This window comes from Pezoporus wallicus, unplaced genomic scaffold (assembly GCF_028554395.1).
Source record: "Pezoporus wallicus isolate ANWC-B61680 ecotype Strahan unplaced genomic scaffold, APGP_CSIRO_Pwel_v1 scaffold_3294, whole genome shotgun sequence".
Lineage (NCBI taxonomy): Eukaryota > Metazoa > Chordata > Aves > Psittaciformes > Psittacidae > Pezoporus > Pezoporus wallicus.
In genome coordinates this window covers 1,444,144-1,462,082 of record NW_026635478.1, presented here as the reverse complement: position 1 = coordinate 1,462,082, position 17,939 = coordinate 1,444,144, and the positions used below count along the sequence as shown (strand labels likewise).

The window sequence follows — 17,939 nt, the reverse complement described above, 5'->3', positions numbered from 1 at the left end:
GGAAGAGGAGACTGATTCCACAAACTGTTGATACGTGTGCTCAATTACACCATGAAATGCTCTGCTGCTTTGGTACTAATTTAGCTGAAAATGAACTTTCCAAATCAAGTTCAGTACTTCCTATTTTGCGTTTACAAATAAAACAGCAAAACTGCTAAATCTCTGTATCTGGGAGACTGGTTTTGTTACAAGTGATTTTTAGAACGCACAGGAAAGCTGTTCCAAGACGTAGTCATTTGTCTGTCATGGAATTTAAAAACAAGAAAAATTAATCGGTGAGTGATATGGCTCATTGTGCACAGCTTTCTTTTTCGTAGCAACATGCTTGAAGACTAAAAAATAAATCTTTACATTGTCTACTTGTCTGTGTATTGATCTCTACAAAAAGTTTTCAAATAATAGTTTTATTTGCTCTTTGTTGAGGGAGCAATTTTTATTACAGGTCCAAGAGGACTGTGAAGATGGAAATGGATTTCAACCTACTGTATAGGAGGGTTTAAAGCCCAAGTCTTTCCTTTCCCTGTTTGATTTTTTTAATAGTTGGATTTTTTAGCAGTTCTGGGCAGTTCCCCTTATGCTAATATCACAACTTAGAGATAAGTTTAAAAACAGTCAGAGGTGCCATTTTCCTTATGATTTTTACAGCACTGCAGTTCAAGTGGATGGTTTAGGTGAAGCTGTTGTGAATGCTGCCATCTGTAGATTGTTTTTTGAAGTGAGTTTGGCAAGAACTGCTTTTCCTGGAGATGATCAGTTAGCCTCTGTTGAACGCAGAGATAACCCCTGTGTCGTGGAGTAAAAATCATTTTGACAAAGTGCTGTTTCAGAGGAGGAAGTTACCAAATACAGGTTGTGGCACAAGGCTTGGGTTTAATAATTTAGAATTAGTTATTTAATAACTTAGGGTTAGTTACTTCAGTTAGTGTGGGAGCCTATCAGTTTATTTCTGTTCTTAGTTTTGATCAGTATAAGCTTTCAAGCAGATGAAGTTATGTACTTTACCAAGAAATTAATCTTTTCATGCTGAGAGCTCTAATATAAATTAAGACATGAAGAGGTCTTGTTGGATTCTATTAATTCAATACATCCCGAGTTCTTCCATGCAACTTTAACCTATATATCTATGTAGTTTAAATAAAAATGACTGAAAAATTAACTCCTAGGTCCATGAGGCTCAAAAGTGAGTTTAAATTCTTTCTATGAATGTTGTGACACTCAGCTTCTAATAAACACAATGAAATCTTGGCTTTTTTGAAATATAATAGCATAATTTCCTTGTATGTAAAGTGTTTACAGGCTTGTGTTAAGGACCTAATAGGCCATTCATTCCCTCCTTGCTGCTCCTCTAAACAAGTGATAAGTTCTGCTGGAAAATTCCTGAAAGGAATTTTTCTATTTTTCAGGTTAGAAATTTATGCAATTCCTTTCATTTACTCCCAAAACCTAATCAGGCATCTGCTACAGCGTCACCTGAACGAATGAGATTTCCCTTGGGCAAGTCTCTGGTAGGAGAAGGGGGTCCCTGGTATTAATTGGTTCTGGTCCAAGCTATCAGATTGCAATGAAAACTCCTTTGTTTTAGAAATGTTTTATATAACTAGTTTTGGGTAATACATTGTCATAAAAGCCCATTTATCATACATAGTGATCTGGCAGTTCATGCTGCCAGATAATCCTGGTATTTTTGCTGTCAGAGCTAGAAAAAAAATTGGTGGTAGGCATGGTTTTCACTAGTGTCCTGCTCTGCTGGGGCAGTCTGTCTGTCTAATCTCGCTCATAGAGACTCCCACCTGTGGGTCTCAATTTAAAGTTGCCCACAATAAGTCAACCACAGGTAAGTGCACTTTATGATAGTGCTTTTGTCTGGTAACACTATTGTGGATAGCATGGACTACAAGTGGTGTTATTGTTTTATCTTTAAAGACAAAGGTATTTTCAGCCTCTGTGTGGACATGGTTATTGCTAAACTTTATTTTGGCACCATTTTGATAGGTATTTCTCCATTTCTTTTCCTCTGCATCTGCCAGCAAAAGAAGCATGAAATAGCAGCACCAGGCTTGGTAGTGTGCAGTTGTGGCCTAATGCTTCTTGTTATCTGTTGTAGCAACATCTTCCAGATCATAAATGAAAGGGTAATGAAAATTTAGGTGTTTTTCTCACCTACAATGCAAATATTATGTTTTCAGACTTCAGCATGGGACTGAGCAAAGTGGGCTTGCTGCCTCTGCTGCCTGCTTTTATCGTGCAGTACATAGAGGTATGAAAGTAGTATAATCCGTTTTCTTCCAAACTTAGCGGCCATGACCAACCCATATTAACAGGGTGACTTTTCCAGCCCTGTCCATCATGGAGGTTTTCATCAGTGTGATCTACCGCCAGGTGACAACTTTGTTAACTCCTGTTAAACCCTTAAGTTTTTAGAACAGTTGCATTCCAGCTTAGTCTGATTTATTTATCTAATATTGGTACGTAAGACCCAGCTCCTGGATTTTCATTTCTATATCCCTGATGTGATCTTTGGGGTAAAACAGTCCTGTGTCAATAGTTTGGGGGACTTGCCTTTCTATGAAAAGGGAGTTCTCCCTGGGATTGGTTTGATTGGATGAAGTCAGTTGAATACATTGATCTCACTTATTTACAAAGGTGGAGATTTTGAGGGTGGATTTTTGCCTCTCACTGATTGTGACATTGGACTCCAGCTAGAAGCTGTCTTCAGGCCATCACATAGTAAATGTAAGGCTGCTGCATGCTGCAGCCCTTCTCTGTCAAGGGACAGTTTGGGGGAGAAAGCATGCCGAGATACACAGTGCATGTCCGAGGAGAATGGCTGGCAGTGCCATGTCAAAGCAGCACCAGCACAGTTGGGTGGCTGGGAAAGGAAGCTGTGAGACGGTACATGAAGAACAAACCTGACAATGGGGGATTTTCCTCCGTAGAAGAAGTAAAATTTTACGTTCGAAGGTGCAAGGGACTTGGCCTGCTGGATCTTGAAGATACAGTGGAGGATGCTCTGGAGGATAATGAATTTGTTGAAGTTGGTAAGCAAAGTGTTAAGCAACACATTGCAGAGTGACCATGTTGGCATCTGTGTCAGCAAACTCTGTCTTAGTTTATCTAAAATTGCGTCTGAGAGGGCATTATGACTTTTATGGAAAAAATGCCATAATGTTTTAAGAATGTTAGAACTATATAAAGCTTAGAAAGTACAGGATTCTAGATGTATCACCAGCATATGGTTTCATATATAATACATGCTTGGGTTAGGCTGTTCTGCTTTTGCCTTTAGAGTACCTTAAATGAATACATATTTGCTTGCTATTTTCTTATACGCGTACAAATACATTCAGGGTTGATACAGCTATAATAATTCTAATTTGAAGTTGTATTAGAATGAATAACAAAGTAATTTATGTGTAGAGTGCAATTTAATTCCACTTGTGTTTATTCTGCTTATTTCTCCTAGTTATAGAAGGAGATATAATGTCTCCAAATTTCATACCATCTCAGCCAGAAGGAGTTCATTTGTATCCTTTTTTTGGTGCTATGTGAACTATTTATAATTCCAGATCTATAATTCTCTAGATTTCCCTGTTCTTTTAGAGTTCCTTCATTCTTAAAACACATTACTGGCTGTAGTCAAATGGTCCCTACTGTGAAATCCGGTCTGCCCTTTATTTTCCTTTACAGAACCTTCAGATACAGCAAATACCGAGAGCCAGAACAGGTAGGAACTACCAGTGATTGTACAACTCAGTAACAAATCCTGTTACTCACCGAAAAACGTGCAGAGAGTTGAACCACTGCAGCATTCGCAAGTGCAGGGGCTGTTAGATTGGCTGGGCCCAGGAAATTCAATTATATAATGCGCTTATTATGTTTCTGTTAGTGGGTTCCTGTCTTGCAAATAAGCATGAGCAACCTTCCTGTCATTGCTGAGTTTTAAGTATATTTGTTTTAATTCTGATTATTAAGCAACTTGATACATATCCCGAACTAAAAGGTGGTTCTTCGGTGTAGTATATTTTTTTAGATGGCAACAGTTTAACAACGGAAGACTTGGTCAATTTAGGAAAGGGGCTCTACAAGATCAAGGTAAAGATTCTGAATAAATGTGGCTAAAAATTGCATGTTTATCTTGTTATAGTCTAAATAATAATAGAAATAGATAAACTAATATTTAAACTGCTCATGTTTTAGCTCACACCTGAAGCTGAAGCAAAAGTCAATGAATCACGAGAAGTGATTGAAAGGATCGTAAAGGAACAGACAGGTAAATATTTTTAGTCTAGCTATTAATTGTTCAGAAAACTTAACTGCGTGCCTTCCTTAACCAGCAGTGTATGTTTCTTGCAGTTGTTTATGGAATCACCACAGGTTTTGGGAAGTTTGCCAGGACAGTCATCCCAAACAGTAAGCTGAGGTAAGTTGTTTGTGCAGCTTGCTCCATCCTTTCCTTTCAGGAAAGGAAGAAGAGGGAGCGGTTTGACCCTGTACATTTATATTCTGTGGTTAGATGAGAGGGTTGCTTCAGTATTTCCCTCTGTTCCATGCAAAATAAACCCTGATGAGACTTATTTGGGGTTTTACTTTTTTCCTTTTTGTTCATAGGGAGCTTCAGGTGAACTTGGTTCGCTCACATTCAGCTGGTAATGAGAAATCACCTGATGTTTCCCTCTTCTGTCACTGCTGGTAGCAGGTTAGTTACCAAAAAGGTTACTGTTTCAGGTGTGGGGAAACCCTTAAGCCCAGAGAGGTCTCGCATGCTGCTGGCACTGAGAATCAACGTCCTGGCAAAAGGATACAGTGGAATATCTCTAGAAACGCTCCAACAAGTTATTGAAGCATTTAATGGTAAAAAGATATTTAAAGAAAGTCCCCTTTCCCTAATCTTTTTCTTTTAACTGTTTCATTAAAGGGTGCAGCTTAATGGGTCAAGCTATGGATGTTGCTCTTTCAACTTCGTAGTTGTGAGAGATCAGGACCAGAGGTTGGCTTGACAAGCTCACAACTAGAGACTGTTCCTCTGTTGAAAAAAGAGGGGTATGAGAAGAACTGACAGGAAAGGCTGAGAGAAAGGGATGAACTTCAATAGGCATGAGTTTAGGAAATGAGCCTCTGAGAGGTTAGGTAATTAGTGCAATACTAGGCTGAACTGGGAGCATGACTGATTTGGGGTGATCTCTTCCTCAAGGGCTTAAGTCTAATGTCCTGTTGGGTATGTGCTGTTGTGTGCCACCATCTTTAGGAATGCTGGGATTTTGGGGAGGGAGGTAGCTATTACCATGTAGATAACTGTGTGTATTGGTGTTTGTCAAGCAGATCCACTTAAGCAGCACCTGGTTTTGTGAGTAGAACCCCCCCCCCCCACCTACACAAGTGTTTGTAATCAAGGGCTACAAGGCAGCAATGCAGAAGTGTGTGGCTGGTCAGCAGCTTATGTGGCCACAACTGTCAAAGCAGTTGAAGTTGCTTTGCCACGGATGTTGTGGCAGGGAAACCAAAGGGGTGGCTGTGCTGTTTGTCAGCTGATGTCCAGTGATGGTCCCTCTGGGAAGGCATGCCAGTGCAGCAGTGATGAGTAAAGAGCATCTTCTCTCTATGTTAGAGTATTACATTCAACTTTCCTTCTCTTTTTTTTTTTCCTAAACTATAGATTGGAAGATTGTTGTGAAACTATAGATCATGCACGTGAGAGAAGAGTCACATTCATATACAAGGGGCCCAAAGAGTACAGGCTTTGCGCTGCCTTCTGTTATACCCCCCTCCACCAACAGTGGGTGAAGGAGCTGCAATTTAGTGTTTAGCTCTGCAAAAGAAGAGAATTGGACTGGTTCCTTCCCTGCTTTTTCTGAAGTTCCCTGGGTTCAGTTTCTTCATTTCCACCCATTCAGTGCTCAGAAGACTAGGATGGAGGGAAGAGGACTCGGAGATGCCCCATCTCTGGAATTGCTCAAGGCCAGACTGTATGGGTCTGTGAGCAACCTGATCTAGTGGAAGGTGTCACTGCCCGTGGCAGCTGAGTTAGAACTAAGGGAGAGATCTCTAAGGTCCCTACCAACCAAAACCATTTTATCATTCTATCATAAGCTGATTTCTAGGAGTTTAGTGGAGTGAGAATGAGGAGGTAGGTTTGTCCACATCAGTCTTCACCCTGCATTAGAGAGCTGAGAAGAGTGATGTTTTACCTGCCCGGCTGTGTGGCTGTACCTGCAATCACCCTGGACTGTGATCACCCCACTCCAAAACTAAATGCAGGGCTAAAAGCAGAAAGGATTACTTTCTTCATAAACTACAGCTAGCCTGTGAACAGGGACAAATCCCAGTCTGCAACAAGAGTAATCCTGTTGGTGCTATTGACTATGATCAAAGGATGTTATTGTGACTGCACTCATATGCTGGCTTCTCTGTTTTCCAAGGAGTATCAAGAGGCAGCTCTAACAGGAGTCATTTTTGTTTTCTTCCTAGCATCCTGCCTTCCTTATATCCCAGAAAAAGGAACAGTTGGAGCCAGTGGAGACTTGGCCCCCCTCTCTCATCTTGCTCTGGGATTAATTGGAGAGGGAAAAATGTGGTCCCCAAAGAGCGGCTGGGCTGATGCTAAATATGTAAGATTCATGCAGCCGATTGCTTTTTCTTCTACTTGCTGGCTCATTTGCCAAACTGTGTGCAGCCTTGAGAGAAAGAGAGCTTTCTCTCAGATTAAGAGTATGTAAAAGACTTTGGATTTTTTTGTACCAGTCTGAACTGGGACTAAGTTTCTTTTAGTACTCATTCTCCACCTTGAGGAAGGTGGATCCATGAGAATGGAGTATCTGACCCACACTCAGTGGAGCAGATACGAATGTGCAGCATGTTATTAAGTCCTAAAGAAATACCATGCCATAGTATTGCAAAACAAGATAGCATGGTGATGTAATTTAGGACCTGGAGAAAGGGACAGAATATGATACCAGCTATGAAAGTATAGTTACTACATCTTGAGCTCCATGGACATCAACACTCTTCCAAAAAAAAAGATCACCTCAAATTCAAACCTTGAAATGCTGAGAGCAACTGGAGAGTATTTGAGGCAGTAACTCATATCAGTAGCATTACTACTGATTTTATAATGACTTTAAGTGAACACACACGTTTGGACATTTCATTTTTTGATAAATTAACTAGGGTTCCAAGAAACATTTATAACACTCTCCTTTGCAAGATGGAAGCTTTACAATGGAATTAATTTTCAATTAATTGTGAATTTGCCACTAAGATATCAGCAGATTGATTTAGCTTTGAGTGTCTCCAAGTCTGGCCCCTCCAGAGTCTTTTGTGATGGTTTGTTCTGATACATCTGTCACTCCTATCCATGAATATTTGAACACCAGATTTATTCATGGATTGGTAGCTGTACCCTTGCTGTAGGCTGGAGAAATGCTGAGAGCTGCACAGGGAGAGAAGTAAGAAAGAAGCAGGCTGGTGTGTTCTGCACCTTTGGGACCAGAAGTTACAGTTGTACACCTCTGAGACGTTATTACCTCTTCAGTTGGAAAGGTTGAAAAGACTATAACCAGAGTCAAAGCTATACCGTTCCTCTATTTCTCACAAGAGTGATCGCCGTATGGAATAGACATGTATAGAATAAACCGAGTAGGATTTCGATCATTGGAGGTCTTCCATAGAAATGGTTAGGGAATCATTTATAAAGGAGTAGTTTATGTGAAGCCAAACCTGTTATGAGGCAGGGTGTAGGCAGAACTACCTTCTCAAGGTGTTTCCAGCCTTGGCTACAATTACTCTCTTCCATCAGCTGACACATGGTAAATGTTAATGGGCTGTGGCAGTGTCCTGCTCCGCTGTTCCTACTACTTTCTTCTATTGGCACTGGGAAATGAAGTGCTAGTTCAAAAGCCCCAAAATGCTGTCCTTTATTTAGCCCAGCAGAAAAACAGTATTTTAAATGTTTGTATAGAAAGGTCATTTTCACCTGTTGCTTAAGGGATTTGTTAATATTTTTATTTATGGAAACATTTAAGATTTGAAATATTTTTGGTGAATGAATTACTGGAAACCTTTTGTATTAATTACCCTTTCATTAAACGCCTTCACAGGTCCTGGAAGCCCATGGTCTCAGACCAATTACCTTGAAACCAAAAGAGGTAATAAAGTATAATGATTCCAGCTGATGGAAAACAAGCATAGTCGATCACTATGCTTACAATTTAAGCATGAAATGAATTAACAGTCATTTTAAATCAAGCTCCAGAAGGATATTAATGAAATATTATCAAGGGTGGGATTCACCTCTCTTAGTATCACCCTATTTGACTTGAAATGTCAGACCCAAGCCTCATGTTTAGATTGGCTCTGTAGTTGGTGGACATAGGCATCTTCAGAAAACTCTTTATATCATCCTGAAACAGCTATCTAAGAAGCCTTCTCAAGGTACCTATTTGCCCTTTGACTGTAACAGGAGCTCAGATGACTGACTTGAACCAGGTGTTTGACTTCTAGATCATTAAAACTAGGTGAGATGAATCTCACTCTGAATATTAACATTTACATGGGAATACAACAGGTTTGAGGGCTGTGGACCTTTTTGATAATGGACCTCAGTAGTTATAAAACAGCACCAGGAGCAAGAAGCCAAATTCATTGTCTTCTAAAGGCAAATGAAGGCTCCCATGGGCCTCATGTTTGCTTAGAACAAATCTTTTAAAGCAGTTATAACTTCTAATGCTCTTTTAATATACTACTTCCTCATTGCACCCCCCCATGCTCATAACTTTTGAGGTTTAATAATTTAAGAAGAAACAATAAGAATAGGATTCCACTTCCAAAGGACTGGAAAAGAATAAATATTTTCTGTGCTTTACTTGCTTGAAATAAACTTGAAAAAACATTAAGTAAACCTCTTGCTTGAAACTGCTGGAGCTCCAATGCTGCCTAAAGTGACTTAGTAGTCATGAACGCTGACAATTTATGTAGCAAAGATGCCAGGTCAAGCTGTGCGTTTTATGATTTCAGGACGATCCAGGAAGCTGAGCAAAGGTCTTTAACTCATTCATACAAGATAAACAATTATCACAGAGATGGGGAATTATCACAGCATGTGGAATAGCCACAATGAATTTGCTTAACATCTGCCCTCTCTTTGAAGGGTCTGGCTCTCATCAATGGGACACAAATGATCACCTCGCTGGGATGTGAGGCGGTTGAAAGAGCTGGTGCTATAGCTAGACAAGCTGACATAATTGCTGCCCTTACGCTTGAAGTCTTGAAGGGTACAACGAGGGCCTTTGACACTGGTGGGTACTGAGCCTTTCCTGTCTATTCACTTAACAGCTGTTGGCAAGAGAAACAAAACCTGACAGTGTAATTTGATTTACTAGATATCCATGCAGTGCGCCCACACCGAGGGCAGGCTGAAGTGGCATTTCGATTCAGGTCCCTTCTAGATTCTGACCATCATCCATCAGAAATAGCAGGTGAACAATCTTGCCCTTCATCAACAGTAGCCTGTATGCTTTCGTATGAGGGAATATTTGGGTTTTCCTCTCTTATTTCCTTTTAGAGAGCCATAGATTCTGTGACCGAGTTCAGGATGCATACACAATGCGCTGCTGCCCTCAGGTAAAACTTACTTTTATTTCTTTTCATAGCAATAGATAAATGACGGTGAAGTTCCCACCTCAGAAATGCATCAATTATATGTTGTCTGACTCTGTTAGAGGTTTTATTTTGCATTTCCCTCACTTCAAAGTTAATATTAATGGACACATGTAATTTATTGATCCCATGCATGCACCCATTGGGCAGCATCTAACAAAGCTACGTTCATGTCTAGAAGAGACCACGGTGTGAGAAGCAGAGCGAAGGTGCTGGTTTCTGTGCTTGAGGGCTTTGCAGAGTCTTTTCTTCTGCAGTGATGCTAAGACCATGAACTGAGGAAAGGTGGTTCCAGAAGCAGCCAGATTGCAATATCTCAAACATAGTGAAAACTCAATCCCATAAGTTTTAGCATGTTCAAAGTTATTAAATCAGTGGAATTAATGGAAGTTAATTAATTAATGAGACTGTTTTCTGTGGGGGATTGATGAAGCTACTTCTCCCCTAATAACACTTCTACCACTGAGTAAGTATCCTATCTTCCATTTAGGGTAAACCAACCCAGACAAGTAAAGAATGACATATTCAAGTAACCCTTTTAGCGATACTGCCATAATAACAGTAAATACAGTCTTCTGCGTGTCTAGGATGGGCAGAGATGATCCTTATTTTAAGAGCAAATCCAAGACCATCTGCATGTATGGATTTAGAGACTGGGAGGATGGGAGAGTACCTGCAGCTCAGTCAACATCCTGAAGATGAAGTAAGTATGGATACTAAGATCAGGTGCTAATGTCCTTTGTTCTAGGTGCATGGAGTTGTAAACGATACAATTGCTTTTGTGAAGGACATCATGATGACTGAAATCAATAGTGCCACGGACAACCCTGTATCTTTTGATGACCTTCTTACTATGTAAAATTTTGCTTTGTCTTTTTTATCCATTTCTTCTATATAATTATTTGCATCGGAGGAAAAAACATTGTAACTGCCTTCAGTCAAGAACTACTACAATCAAGAAGCTGCAACAGCAACTTCTCTTCCTTTTCCCATGTCTGCATTGGTGCATCCAAGCGTGTATTGGGGAGAGGAAATGACATGTGCATGTGGTTTAGTGCATGTTAAATGTTTCCTAGATTAGATTGTATATGTCTATGTTGAATATGTAGATAGATGGGATTTGGCAACCAAATGGACACAGACAGGTGGTAATTTGTCATATGAAACATCTGTTGGTGCAGCATGAGTGAAACCTGTACTAAATTGCACTCTGGGAAGGCAGACAAAAGACATATTGGCTGGTAAGCCTCATTGTGGCTCAGCCTCGTAAACTCTGTGTACAGTTCTCATACTGGCACTGGGCAAGGCTGGATTCCCCTCAGCAGCATAATGATGCTATACGTAACACCATATCAACTGCTAATAAGCATGACTGCTTGTAACCTGTCTAAAATTGTACCTAGCATGGAGAGAATCTACCAGAGAACTGAGAAGCTATGTTAGGATCCAGACACGTGTGTTTCTTTGCACCCCTCTCACCCTTGATCAAAGACCTCATTTCATGTAGTCTATTTGGAAAAATAGATGTCAAAATTGTATCTGTAAGTTTGGAGAACTGAGATTGGGTCTTCATTTTCTCAAAAGTGAACACACAGATATAATGTGCTTGCAAATAGGAACCTGTTAACACAAACATTCCTTCAGTTAAGATACTTGATTAGTGACAGATATCTGTCATGTAAACTGAATTTTCACTCATATTTTTACCTTAACTTCTCCTTAAAGATGGTGTTTGCTGAAAGAGCAGAGACCATTTCTGGAGGAAATTTTCATGGTGAATATCCTGCAAAGGTAATTAAGCATTTGGAGAAATAAAAACTAGTTGGTTTCTGTTTTGGTTTTCTATTTGTTTGTTTGTTTCTCCTGTCATCTGGTTTAATGAGATCTTCTTGTATAGGCTCTGGACTACTTGGCAATTGGTGTGCATGAACTCGCTGCAATTAGTGAAAGAAGAATTGAGAGGCTCTGCAACCCCTCGCTCAGCGAACTGCCTGCATTTTTAGTCACTGAAGGAGGTCTGAACTCTGGCTTCATGATAGCACACTGCACAGCAGCTGCCCTGGGTGAGTGCTTGAGCAATATCAAGAGAAAGCTAGAAAGACCATTTTATGTCAAGGCAGTTGTAATTTGGTAATAGATACAAAGGCATCTCACTCCTGTTTTCCATCTCTTCTCTATGAGCTGGGTACAAAGTTTTAAGTTCAGTCCAGCTACAGTTATTTCAGCTCAGGATTCTTTATTCTGCATTGACCCATGGACAAGTTTAGTGCTCTGAGCGTGCAAACCCTTAGGGGTGGACTTTAGTGAGAACACTTGCCTGTTTGCATCTTTATGGGATTGGCACGGAGTTTTCTCATTTAGTCACCAACATAAGAGCCCTGGGATATTACAGTTCATAGGTTCAGGAGAGCAAGAGCCAATGTAAACATGCTGTGAGTATAGAGGGTAAATTATAAGAGATGCAAATAGACAGAGGAACAGAACATGTCAGATAAATGTGTACGTAAACATCTTGCAGGAAAGAATAGTCGGTGAACTAAATCAGTGTGATAAAGGAGCACTGCCTAGAGGCTGGTTTTGGAAGTGGGTCTGGAAAAGGAGCTGAAGTGCTTGTCCCCTTTTTTGAAGGATGGAAACTTTTCCTTTTGGCTGGGCAGAGTTTAGGTTGGCTCCAGGCGTTAGCTGTTACTTGGCTTCAGGTTTTGCAGCTCACGTCTGCAATCTGGAGTGAGAGGTTCTGGGGTGCTTATGGTCTTTCCTTCAGGGAATGAAAATGACCTCCCTGCCTCCTAACTCATCACTGAGCTGACACCAGGACTCCATGGGTTAGAAAAGATCTGCATGCATCCAGAGGACTGTGAATGCAGACTTCATTTCTGCTGTTCTAAAGAGCAGTCCTCAAGCTCAGATTGGTTTTGGATGGTGCCTATAGTCCTTCCTGCAGCCAAATTCCCCTTGCTTTTGAGCACAGCTGAAGAGACTTACTCCAGGTCTTCCACCTGTCTTTCAAAGCTGGAGTGCTTCCAACTTGTGGGTGTATGTGCCCAGAGGAGGGACATGGGCAGTCTCATAGCAAGGCAAGGAGGGTGGGAGAGGATTTGTATCATGCTCCTGCATCTTCCCAGAGCAAGTTCTGCAAGGGCCTCTGCTCTGATGCGAAGAGACCAGATGCTGATCTCAAGCTCTCTTCTTGAAACCGGGGGGGGCATGTCTGTGACCGAAAACAGAGGTTGCCTTGGAGTAAGAGGCATGCCAGGCTTGTATTTCAGTGATGCTGCCCACTCTTTTTCTTCAGTTTCCATCAAGCCTTTGAGTCAAAGCAACACAACCCTGAAGGTGGGGGAGGAGAGAGCAGTTCTTCTATATTTGGTTAATATTTGCATCTCAAGGCTTTTGAGAACCTCAATGTACACAAGTCCATGGGACCTGATGAAATCCATCCGCGGGTCCTGAGGGAGCTGGCTAATGAAGTTGCTAAGCCACTGTCCATCATACATGAAAAATAATGTCAGTCAGGTGAAGTTCCTGACGACTGGAAAAAGGGAAATACAACCCCCATTTTCAAGAAGGGGAAAATGGATGACCCGGGGAATTACAGACCAGTCAGTCTCACCTCTGTGCCTGGCAAAATCTTGGAGCAGATTCTCCTGGAAGGCATGCTAAGGCACATGAAAAACAACAAGGTGCTTGGTGACAGCCAGCATGGCTTCACTAAGGGGAAATCCTGCCTGACCCATTTGGTGGCCTTCTATGATGGGGCTGCAGAACTGATGGACAGGGGTAGAGCAGTTGATGTCATCTACCTGGACTTGTGCAAAGCGTTCGACACTGTCCCACACGACATCCTTGTCTCTAAATTGGAGCGACATCAATTTGATGGATGGACCACTTGGTGGATAAAGAACTGGCTGGATGGCCACACACAAAGAGTTGTGGTCAATGGCTCAGTGTCCGGCTGGAGATCAGTAACGAGTGGTGTCCCTCAGGGATTGGTGTAGGGAGGGACTGGTCTTGTTCAACATCCGTTGGCAACATGGACAGTGGGATTGAGTGACCCCTCAGCAAGTTTGCCAATGACACCAAGCTGTGTGGTTCGGTTGATACCCTGGAGGGAAGGAATGCCATCCAGAGGGACCTCTACATACTTGTAAGGTGGGCTGATGCCAACCTTATGAAGTTTAACCATGCCAAGTGCAAGGTCCTACACCTGGGTGGGAGCAATCCCAGGCACAGCTACAGGTTGGGCAGAGAAGAGATTCAGAGCAGCCCTGTGGAGAAGGACTTGGGGGTGTTGGTTGATGAGAAAATGAACATGAGCTGGCTTCAGTGTGTGCTCCCAGCCCAGAAAGCCAACCATATCCTGGGCTGCATCAAAAGGAGTGTGACCAGCAGGTCGAAGGAGGTGATCCTGCCCCTCTACTCTGCTCTTGTGAGACCTCACCTGGAGTATTGTGTGCAGTTCTGGTGTCCTCAACATAGAAAGGACATGGAACTGTTGGAACAAGTCCAGAGGAGGGCCACGAGGATGATCAGGGGACTGGAGCACCTCCCATATGAAGACAGGCTGAGAAAGTTGGGGCTGTTCAGCCTGGAGAAGAGAAGGCTGCGTGGAGACCTCATAGCAGCCTTCCAGCATCCAAAGGGTGCCTATAGGGATGCTGGTGAGGGACTCTTCATTAGAGACTGTAGTGATAGGACAAGGGGTAATGGGTTAAAACTTAAACAGGAGAAGTTTAGATTGGATATAAGGAAGAAGTTCTTTACTGTGAGGGTGGTGAGGCACTGGAATGGGTTGCCCAGGGAAGTTCTGAATGCTCCATCCCTGGCAGTGTTCAAGGCCAGGATGGACAGAGCCTTGGGTGACATGATCTAGTGGGAGGTGTCCCTGCCCATGGCAGGGGGGTTGGAACTTGATGATCTTAAGGTCCTTTCCAACCCTAACTATTCTATGATTCTAAGCCTGATATTGATTGCTGTTTTCAGAGGCAGTGGTAGTTTTCAAGGTGCTTATTACGGATTTTGATGCATCCTCAAAAGAGGAACAATAGTTGGACCTGAGGCGGTGGACAGGCTCTTTGCTCCAGAATGGCCATTTCTTCTGCTGTCTCATGCCCATTCTGTCCTAAATTCATTGCACTGTTTTCTTGCAGTTTCTGAGAACAAAGCCTTGTGCCACCCCTCTTCTGTCGATTCTCTCTCAACCAGTGCTGCTACAGAGGATCATGTGTCCATGGGAGGATGGGCTGCAAGAAAAGCCTTGAGAGTTATTGAACATGTGGAACAAGGTAAAGTTAAAACACTGATTTCCTCACAGGCCTTAAATGTGTAACTACATGAAGATATTGGTGCCATTCTTTTTAGATATATTTTAAGAAAAAAAGGAGTTAATGCACCTGAAAGAACTGTCTCAAAAATGTTCACATACTTTTACAAGCATTTTGACATTTCTACCAGTAATCAGGTAAATCTGGTACTAAATATTTCTTATGAAACAAAACCTCTTACTGCAGGACACTCAGCAAAACTTTCCTCCCTTGCTTACAGGGGATTACAGATTGCTTACAGAAATCTTGCTTACAGGTTGCTCTCTTGGTTGTTTATTTATTTATTTGGCAGATGATGTGCTTAGATATAGTGTGTCGCTGGTAGTATGAGTAATACATGGCACACAAATACTGAACTCACCCACTAAGTTTATACTGTTGAGTGCTCTGAAGACTTAGTTCTATAGAAACTATTTTTTGTGCATAAAGAAAAGAGTTTGAGGAACTGTGTGTTTCAACAGTGTGCTGAGAAACAGCGTGTCCTAGATCCAGTTGGTTCGTTCAGATCCTTGGGGGAACTGGCTTGTAAAAGTGAGGAACTAATGTCAATAATGAATGATCAGGTGTTAGGTGGGTAGATAACGTGCAAACTTCTCTGGACAGAAGACTCTCTTCCAAACCTCTGTAATTTTCCTGGTGCTTCCATGTGGGCTCTTGCAAGTTTCTTAGGCAGAACTTTCTTTAATAGCTCAGGCCCCTTTCTTCTCAGTCCTGAAGAGATTTTCTTAATTGCGATGGCCATTAATTTGAGTATTCAAAATACCCTGGAAGAGATTCCTATGGATTTAAGGCTGTGGTGACCTTGAGTTCCTGGCACACTGAACTGCAGAGCACTCACAATCTGCTTGCTAAAATGCTGGATACTGCCTCCAGCACCATTCATAACCCAATCCTGATGCTGGGCCACCTCTCTGGGGTGTGTGGATCCACTGGTCTGTTCACATTGCCTAAAATCATATCATATGATCTAGAATAAATGCCAGCAATAGCTTTATGAGGGAAACCTTGCCTTGAGCTGGTCCTGCAAAGTACCCCTTTCACTGTTCTGATTTCCTAGTTCTGGCTATCGAGCTGCTCGCGGCCTGCCAGGGCATTGAATTCCTACGCCCTCTGAGAACAACAACCCCATTGGAGAAGGTCTACGACCTTGTGCGCTCCGTTGTGAGGTAAGATCAGATAAATGTCTCCCCAGCTGCTGACAGTGGTGGTTAATGTTTGGCCAATGTCTGTAATGCGTCTCGTTACAGGCCTTGGATAAAGGATCGCTTCATGGCCCCAGATATTGAAGCAGCTCATAGGCTGCTCGTGGAGCAGCAGGTGAGTGTTGAGTCTCGGCACGAGTGGTACAACTGTCCTGAGGAGCACACTGCAGCTCTGCTTCGGAAATAACCTTCCGTATATTCACTGGATGGGATCACTAAAAGCAGTCTTCCTGGGGCAAACCCACTGGATTTCTGGTGTTTGATTTTTCCTTAGTTTTTAGTGGGATAGATTTAGAAATCAGTTCCTAAACTCGCCCTTGTATTGCTTGTGTAATAGATAGGTTACATTATTAAGTCCAGCAGTGTCCAGGCATAGGTCCAACTTAGAACTGCTTAAGGGCAGGGTCCTATAAGCCCACAGATCTTCACAGAAATCAGCAGCCTCTCCAGAGGGTGATCCTCATTCCTGGGCCAGTGAGGGTTCCCTAGCCTTGAGGCCCGTGGGCGTGGTCTGGATGCAATGAGACACGGATGAGGGAATAGTAGTGGTGAAATCTGTTAACCTGGGCCAAGTGTCTGCATAGCTATAGGATCAGTCCATTTTATTTGTTCGTAAAATACAACAGAAGAATTGAAGAGAGTAAGCAAATGTGAGAAGAAAATCACCTCTTTTTTACCTTCTTGCAACCCATACAGAAGGAGAGACGGAGGAAGCTGTAGAACACTGCTTTTATGCCTTAAACCCCAGCTGCCATCCCTCCCCTTTTAATTTGTCCATGCCTGCTGCTATTTTCCTTCCTCATCCCCATCATAACCAAGTACTTCTGTAGGAAGTGACAGTGATCCTCTCCCAGCTATTGCACACAGAACATCAACCTGGTAGTAATACAAGATGCAATGGTTTTGCCTTTAATCCTTTCACCTTGCTGCCCCCCCCCCCCCACCCTGGCCCCAAGCTGTATTTTTTCCGGTCAACTCCATCCACATGCACTTCCTTAAACCTCACTCTGGCTGCTTCTCTGGTCCTGCTGATCACATACAATGTATCTGCATAGGGCTGTAATTCTCATCCATCCCAGTAACTTTCCTACAGGGTTTCCTGAACTTGTGCGTTGATGTCCCACCTGACCTTTTGTTTTGCCTCTGTTTCTGCTGTTTCACTTTCTTGTTTTGCAGGTGTGGGAAGTGGCTGAACCTTACATTGAAAAGTACAGGAGGGAACACATCCCTGAATCGAGACCCATTTCACCAACAGCTTTCTCCCTGGGATCGCTGGATCATATAGGTGTTGGTCATGACCACAGGCATCAGAACGAACTTTAAGAGAGCAGATCCTTTCCAGGACTTTGCCCAAGGGTAGCTGTTCTGTTTGAACTCAGTGTGGTTTCTTCAGGTGAACCAAAGGACTTGACTGTGTAGCTCAGGAGCGCATAGAGATAGTAAAGAAATGGCTCACTAGTTTCCTTACATGTGAAAGACAGTCTATCATGATAGTGTGGTTTTGACTGAATTTCCTGAGCTTCTAACACAAAGCATTAATGGATGTTTTGCACAGGGCATCCTGTATTTGTTTTTTCAGCTCTTCTCTTGTTTTCTCCTCAGCTGTGCCCATGATACCAAACAGCCTAGGTTTGATATTCTCGCCTTTATTTTTTTTTCCTTGGAGTAACTGCTATGGTCCCCTTCATTCTGCCTCAACAAAATTATCTTAAGGAGACTTAATTATCCTCTTTCTTGCAGATCATGTGTGAGGTACAGGTTC

At 42.2% G+C, this 17,939-nt stretch overlaps 1 protein-coding gene across 2 annotated transcripts; it reads left to right on the top strand.

The window, feature by feature from the left end:
- Nucleotides 1–2,575: 2,575 nt before the first annotated feature.
- On the top strand, nt 2,576–17,939 carry HAL (histidine ammonia-lyase). 2 transcript variants are annotated; one of them, XM_057425043.1, is made up of 20 exons: nt 2,576–3,038; nt 3,464–3,524; nt 3,697–3,724; nt 4,018–4,092; nt 4,198–4,270; nt 4,354–4,420; nt 4,609–4,646; nt 4,726–4,851; nt 6,466–6,605; nt 8,094–8,141; nt 9,143–9,290; nt 9,375–9,470; nt 9,557–9,615; nt 10,400–10,480; nt 11,377–11,442; nt 11,549–11,714; nt 14,802–14,936; nt 16,033–16,141; nt 16,223–16,292; nt 17,354–17,939. In XM_057425043.1, exons 1-20 carry the CDS (start codon nt 2,747–2,749, stop codon nt 17,498–17,500), a joined length of 2,025 nt encoding a protein of 674 aa, XP_057281026.1. In that variant the 5' UTR covers nt 2,576–2,746; the 3' UTR covers nt 17,501–17,939. The 2 variants fall into 2 exon arrangements, with proteins under 2 accessions (XP_057281026.1, XP_057281030.1); XM_057425047.1 differs by lacking the exon at nt 9,375–9,470.

Bases quoted from the DNA above. Each gene is read 5' to 3' on its own strand.
- HAL (XM_057425043.1), top strand. From the start codon at position 2,747: ATGCTGCAGCCCTTCTCTGTCAAGGGACAGTTTGGGGGAGAAAGCATG. The intron at 9,471-9,556 runs GTGAACAATCTT...ATTTCCTTTTAG, and splicing joins TCATCCATCAGAAATAGCAG to AGAGCCATAGATTCTGTGAC. The intron at 14,937-16,032 runs GTAAAGTTAAAA...CTGATTTCCTAG, and splicing joins TATTGAACATGTGGAACAAG to TTCTGGCTATCGAGCTGCTC.